At 34.1% G+C, this 7797-nt stretch overlaps 1 protein-coding gene across 1 annotated transcript; it reads right to left on the bottom strand.

Moving 5' to 3' along the window:
- Positions 1-250: 250 nt before the first annotated feature.
- LOC111396682 (fructokinase-2-like) lies at positions 251-4575 on the bottom strand. Its single transcript, XM_023023139.1, has 4 exons — positions 4024-4575; positions 2809-3141; positions 831-947; positions 251-499 (listed from the first exon to the last, which is right to left on the bottom strand). Exons 1-4 carry the CDS (start codon positions 4411-4413, stop codon positions 371-373), a joined length of 969 nt encoding a protein of 322 aa, XP_022878907.1. The 5' UTR covers positions 4414-4575; the 3' UTR covers positions 251-370.
- Positions 4576-7797: the final 3222 nt, after the last annotated feature.

Raw genomic sequence — 7797 nt, 5'->3', positions numbered from 1 at the left:
CAACACGGCATACTAATGTTGGATAAACCTTTATTCTGACTTATATGGTGAGACCACACCATTCTACTATTGAAGGAGAATTTCTACATCTACACAAGACATGTCCCAATTACTGAAGTCGTCCTTTCTTTAATTTTTTTCCGTCAATTGTACCACCATTCTGAGGTTTTTTTCGTCAATGATGGCTGCAACTGCAAGCCAACAGCATTTAAGAGCAACTGAAAAATATGATGAATCATTTAAGAGCAAATAAAAAGAAAACCTGAAATTGAGAAATAGGAAACCTATTTTAGCAATTGCAAATAATAATAAAATATGTCTGGAAAAACATGCCAAAATAAAAAATTAGGAAAGGAGGACACGCTCTCCTCTATTTTCCTCCTAAAAATGTGAGAATTTCTTTCTCAGTCGGGAGAGCTGGGATGGCTCCCTTTTTAGTCGTGGTGATTGCTCCGCAGGCACATGCAAATTTAAGTACTTCCTTCAATCTAGGCTCGTCCTGGAAATCAAGAAATCAATAGACTTAGAGTGTGTTTGGTTGACATGGAAAATATCACATAGAAAAGAAAATGTTTTCCTTGCTTTGAGGAAAACAAAAACCTACTCCTCCTAAGAAAATATTTTCTTTAAAAACAAGGAAAATTAGGCATATTTTCAAAATGCGAAAAATATTTTCAATGGAAAAAAATAGCAATCGAACACTCGATGTAGGAATTTATATGAAAAACTGATATTTTCCAGGAAAAATAAATGCAATCAAACACATCCTTAGTGTTCTGTAAATTCTAAACATAATTAGAATGTGCAAAACATTATCATCAAGAAATTACCTGTATTATGTCATGATCGTGGACAATCTTACAGAGAAGGGCTCCCACAAAAGAATCACCAGCACCTGTTGTGTCCACTGCCTTGACGTGGTAAGCATCAACTGATCCATGGAAATTCTATTTACCAAAAAGGGATTTAATGTTTATATTAGTACATTTTTATATTATCAGCTACTTTTAGCACACATAATTATAGGTAGTTTTTTTAGCAGATTATCTCGATAATTCACTAGTTGAGCAAATATATTAGTTAGAGGGAAGATATTTTTGTTATCCTACCGATTCTTCACATAAAAAAAACATGGAATAAAAGGAATATGCAGGATAAAGAATTATTATAGGAAACAAATAGGAAAAGGGAGAAAAGAAAGAAATGCAAAATCAAAAGCACAATGGAATTTAAGATAGAGGGGATGGAAAATGGGTACTTGGTGTAGCTTTTTGAATGTAGTAATGGATGTCTCTTTAATGAAATATGGTAAAAACATTATTCTGTTAGCTATTTCCATATTTTTATGCCTCAAGATAAGCCAACAAAACCTGCGTTTCTAACTTAGGGGTGCGTTTGGCAGGACTTATGCTTCTTATAGAAGGATTTCATGAAAAGATCTTCTAGCTAGACAAAAGTGTTAGGTTTTAAAGTAGTTGATATTCTGTGAACAAAAAAATATAATTGTAAAATATTTTAAAAAGTTAAAGGGTCAAGCGGTGGGTTATTTAAATAAGTCTAAAGTCATTGGGAACCATCTTTGGAACAAAAGAAAAGTTGCCAAAATTTCGCTAGCCCGCCACCAAGTTGTTGCTCGAGCGACAAAAATAGTATGGACTTCGCTAGCTTATCATCAGGCCTTTGCTCAAGCGAAATACCGCCAATCGCTTGTCGTTGAGCTTTAGCTCGAGCAACATTGCATACCGAGAAATCCTAATTTGCGATTTTCAAGAATTTTAACAAGCCCATACTACCCAAAACATCTACTATATAAATACCTACGCCTTTTCACGAAATTCTTTAGATTGAACATTGTGAGAAACTTCTTATACGTCATTTATATCACTCAATCCAGCTTGAGTGTTGCAATTAAAAAAATCAATAGTCCACAAACCAAACACCAAAACCCATACTTCCAGAGCATTTATCAAAGGTTGAAGATCAAGGAAAGTGATTGAGAACAAGGAACTCTCGAAAATCCACAAGAGATAGACGAAATCAGAAAGTCTAGAGTTGGTACAGATGCACTCAATCTAGGAGGGCTATGGGGAATTACAGTTAGGAGGTAAGAAAGTACTTGTGTTGGTCGAGTCTGGCATTACTAAAATTTGATTCGTTCATAGTGGATTCATATAGGCTTGGGCTTGGAGATTTTAATCCTGTAAGGGGTTTTCCCCATCAACAATTATCTCATGTTATTTACTTTTCTGCAATTTATTATACTGCAACAATTCAACATGGGATAATTGCATGTGACTTCATCTGGACAAATTAATTACCGTGACTTGTAGCAATTATTAATTAAATCATTTTAACTCCACATAAACACCTATTCACCCCCCCCCCCCCCCCAGGTGTTAGTTGGGTCAAACTGTATTATTTTCAAAAACAATTCCAGAAAATTAATCAAACGTGTTCTTAATAGGGAATAACTGAATGTCTCTCATAGAATATAATGAAACCCAAAATAATTATAATTCAGAGCCACATAAATCACATTTTTCAAATAGTAGAAAGCTATAAAAAAATGTTTAGGAGACTCACCAAATTCAGCCAGATATATATATGTATATGTATATATATATATTAACAAAATTGTTAATATATATAGGTAGAGAAAGACTGTCTTCCACAAAATTGTTAACATTAAAATTAAAATATATAGATAGAGAAAGACTGTTTCTTCTTTTAAGAGCCTCACCTACCCGTTATGGCAATACTGCTCTGAACGGTATAAATTGAGAATGTGGAACTAACAATTAAAAGTACCTTAGTGTAATATCTGCAGCCCTTTTCTCCAAGGGTCACCAAGAGAAGCTTCAATTTGTCGTGCCATAGGGACATTGCAGAAGCATCATCAATCTTGTTATTCCCTGTGAGAAACTCGAGTTCAACATCACTGATCTTGATCACATCTGCCTTGTCCCATATGCTCATGATCTGCTTTTGGGCCTCGTCAGCTGAGGGCCACAGTGGCAGCCGGAGGTTGGGGTCGTATGAGAGCAATGCCCCGGCATCCTTGGCCACCTGCATTGCCTTCAAATGTGCTGACCTGCATGGCTCCACGATCAAGCTTATCGACCCATAATGGAACACGTTAGCCTGTGGAAATTTATGTGATAAGTCTTTTTGAGTAAAAATGATTCATTGATCCATTTTGTCCAATCATGTTATACATTCATACTCAAATCCAGACGGAATACGTGTCAATGCATAATTAGACAGTTTGAAAAATTAAAATAAAAACACCGAATCATTTCCTAGCACATTATTCTGTCTCTTTACTTCCTACTTTTCAATATGGCTAAGCTGACTTTATTCAACTGGAAAATTCACCTGGGCCTCAAAGTCGGTGGACCACCGTGTGGTGGTTTTATATCACCCGTGGCAGTGATATGGCAGCGCGTGGTAACATTTGCATTATCCGCCTCACAAAAGGCCAAAAAAATTCTTCAAACTTCACCAGTTTCAAAAACTGAACTTCTGACACTTGCATGCTTATATTTAAAATTCCAAAACCTTAAAAAAAATGAAATTCCTTAATATTATAAATAATTATCAAGAAACAATTTTTTTTTTGTCAAATTATGAAATGAAAATTTCTTGATTTCACCAACCAACTCGTGGACCTGGATGCCTAACCCACCCTCTGGTTCTGATTTTTTATCAAAAAAATCAATTTTTGACAGTTACTTTCTTAAATCCGTCATATTTTTTACTTTTTCATACTCAGATGGACCTACTTTTCTATATAAATTAACCATAATAAGTAAAATGATTTACCAAAAATAATTGATTAGTCAAAATAATTCAGAATCAACAACCCAAAAAAAATTGTATAAAGATCCCAACGACCATTCACGTCAATTAGAAATCTAGAAAACTTTCAAAAATAAACAAAACAAGAAATATCCGTATAATAAAAAGTCCAATTTATGTACAGTTTTGTATATATGTATATAATTCGATGATGGTGACACTTACGGATCTAATGAGCTCAAGATTCAATTCATCGGGAGTGAGCAACATGTCAGCACTAGGATTCCTATAGAACATGAACTCACGCTCTCCGTCGGCGCGTAGGGTGACGAAAGCGAGGGCAGTCCGTGCGCCTTTATCGAAGGGGATTCCATCGGCGGAGACGCCGTTTTCCTTCAGAATACCGGCAAGCATGTGACCGAACTCATCCTCACCGAGTTTGCCGATGAAGGCAGCCTTTCCGCCAAGTCTAGCCACCGCTATCGCCACGTTAGCAGGAGCTCCGCCGGGTGCCTTCAAAAATCCCGGCGCCTCCGCCAACGACACGCCGGAGACCGTCGGCACAAAGTCGATTAACATCTCGCCGAAACTCACTATCAGGCCGTTTGAATCCATTGTGATGATTCAGTGACAGAACACACGATTATATATAAGTATATATGTATGTATACAGTATATATTAGAGACAGAATAGAGAAAGGAATTTGGATTATTGAGTTATATAGGAGAGGGGGATGGGTGGGAATGAAGGTGATACTATCAGATGGAGCAATTGATTCTCGTAATAATAGAGATAATTACTATTAACTAATTAAACTAATTTTATCCAAAATATATATGTAAATTACAAAAATACTAAACATAGAAAATATCATTATTATTTATCATTTTAGATATTTTTATTTATTTATTATTATTATTATTTTAACAAACAGATGAAATATGATGTCAAGTGAGGTGCTAAAACGTTAGTTGAGACTATATCAAGAGAGTTGACTAACAAATTGTTAATTTAAAATTTGTAATTAATACTTTACCTATTGTAACTAATTGACTATCCATTTGAATGCTTTAGTTGAAAATTGTGGATGTTAAAAGGTCGCTCGAGCATTAGTTGGAGGTCGATAACATAGTAAACAATCCTCTGCATGATTCAAGCAAGTAAATGAAAGGTCCTTTCGATAAAGCTTTTGAAATTCATTCGGATAATTTTTTTAAAGTGTTTGGTCGGGGACTATAAAAACTTTTAGAGAAAATTGACATAATTTAACTTTTAAGAAAGCTCTTCTACAAAAATGCAGAAATCCAATCAAACGGTCCAAAATCATTTGATGAAGTGCTTATACATGATTCAAGCCATATTTTACATAATGTGTATTGTATTTGGGTGATATAGAGTTCAATACTTATGATTGAATATGAAAAATGCATATAAATAAGTAATTAATTTGATAATTAAATTTGAAATTGGAAAAAAAAATGAAAATCAAACTAGTAGCAAACGTCATAGATATCTGCTCATCATTCATCTTGTTACAAATATAATTGAATCTTAGAAAAATTGGTATCTTACAAAGCGTCGTGCAAATTTTGTTCATAGAGTTTTTTTTTTTTTAATTTAAATCAGATTACGAATATATACCTTTCAATTGATAAGTAAAATGCATATCAAATTTCTATTGTTTTTCCTTTTTTTTTCTTTTTTTTTTTTTGGTTTTACTTTGTGAGAAGACTAATAATTATGTTCCTAAATTAGAGTTCGTCGTTATCAAATAATTAATTTGTATTTTATAAAGTAAAGTTTTTTATTAGCAATGGATAATGATAGATAAGTAAATATCATCTTGAATATAGCGCACATACATTTATCCATAATTTTGGAGTTAGCATTTAATGAGAATGTGCAGATATTTAGGGGGAGATGGAGTGGCGTAGATAGGCATAATCAAACTTGGTTGGCATAGGTTCAAACAAACTTGATTTCTATCATTTACTAAATTTAACATCAATATAGGAAACCTAACAGATATATGGTACGTCTCATCATGTGATAGTCAACTAAACAAAAAGTTTAGTAAGAGGTCACGTAAAGTTCACACGTCACTTTATCTCATCGCTTCGCATGTGTCCTCTAAGATGATTAGACGAAGCTTTTAAACGCCTCATCTGAAGTGACTACTACCAAGGTGTGGTAAGGTGCCACCCTCATATAGCAATATATTTTCGAGGTGATTGTCATCTTTTGTGAAAAGTGTTTTTTATAGATGTCATTTCAACTCAAGATACTTGATACATTTGACAGATTTGATAGCTTTACAACAAATACGTTATTCAACTTTTTAGTCTACAAATCTATGACTTATGGTTACTGCTTTTCAGTTTTTATTCAAACAATTACAGGTCCATGACAATTGAAATTGACACAGTTGGGCTTTAATACTTAGCTACTATAATGAGGTCACATATCAAGCATCCAGTAAACATCACATCTGCTCTCTTAGTATAATAACTCACATTTAGTATCTTTCAAATGCAACTTCGAATACCAGATTGCTCTTAATAATATTCTTTCTTCAACCAACATCCACATTGTCTCTCCACTCTATCCCTCCCACAATCAATAGACAATGCCTTCAAGCTATTTACCAACAAAATCCCTTAGAAGCCTCCCGCTCCAATCAATCCCAGGTTTCCACTTTAATTCCCGGCTTCTAAGCTTGCCATCTGGTTGAGAGATGTGATGAGCCAAGCACATGCAACTAGGGAAGTTCCTTCCGTGTGTATTTCGATAACTGACTACGTCAATTGAACTCCAATTTCACATTTAAAGCAATACTACCAATCCATCGCCTTAAAGTTTTAGACGAAAGCATTTTATAAAAGGTGAGAAGAATGCTCGGTGGAAAAGTATTACTTCATTGTTTGACTTAAGTATCGGAGTGTTCGTGTCGGTCGCACGTTGTCGGAGCTTGATCACGAGGAATCTAAAATAATATTCAAGTGTACAACATATACATGGACTGGAGAGAAGCTAGGATATGTTGACCACACGTTCCTACTAAATTTCGAGGTCAATAATATAATTAAAAATTGGCTTAAAAGTCTATATTAAAATTCATTCCCTAGTGTATTGTGCTTCAAATTACATTTTATATAGTAAAATATTTAGTAAAAAAATCACAGGAGGTGCATGGGATTGCAAAATTTGATTAGAGAGTTATTCTACACCTAGTTTAGTTAAATAATTCGTTAAAAATGAGATGCAAAAATAAAATTTATATGCACTTGATCAAATAAGTACTCAACACTATTAGTAAGAAATAATTTCATTACTTAAAATAACATGGGTAACATAAAGGTAAACTGACTTATAATAGAAACAATTTTCTTATTCTCCCTAGAGGTGTTAAGTGGGACGAGTTGCTCGTCGAACTAACAAATTGAACAGTAATTCATTCTTGTGAGCTTGTTGGCTCATATGCAAGTCGGCTTGTCTGTGACTCGCGATCTATTAGCTTTTTAGCCCACGACCTGACCTAGGCAAGCCTATGTAAACAATTTGTAGCCATGCAAAGTTGATGGTGAAGGCAGGGGCGGAGCCATGTTGAGACGAGTGCGGGAATATGCCCGCACTAAAATTTTAGGCCCAAACAATATTATTTGTTTTATTATTATTATTATTATTATTATTATTATTATTATTATTATTATTATTATTATTATTATAGCAACAGGGGAGGTGGAATAAAACACATATTTTAATTTACATTGATTTTATTTTTAGGCCCAAACTCATGATTTTGTTTTATAGTTTTATCATCATTAAATTCATGATCAAAACTCCATGTCTAACATGGGTTAAATTATGCCCGCACTGAACAAATTTCCTGGCTCCGGCCCTGAGTGCAGGGTGCCATTAAAACAGAAATGTGAATTTTTCAAAACAAAAAAAGGGGTCTAAAAATATGGGGTGGTTGAAAAATAAATTCCGTAACATTT

Source organism: Olea europaea, chromosome 7, assembly GCF_002742605.1.
Source record: "Olea europaea var. sylvestris chromosome 7, O_europaea_v1, whole genome shotgun sequence".
Taxonomy (NCBI): Eukaryota; Viridiplantae; Streptophyta; class Magnoliopsida; order Lamiales; family Oleaceae; genus Olea; species Olea europaea.
Note: the sequence above shows the minus strand (reverse complement) of the source record. Positions and strands in the feature narration are given on the sequence as shown.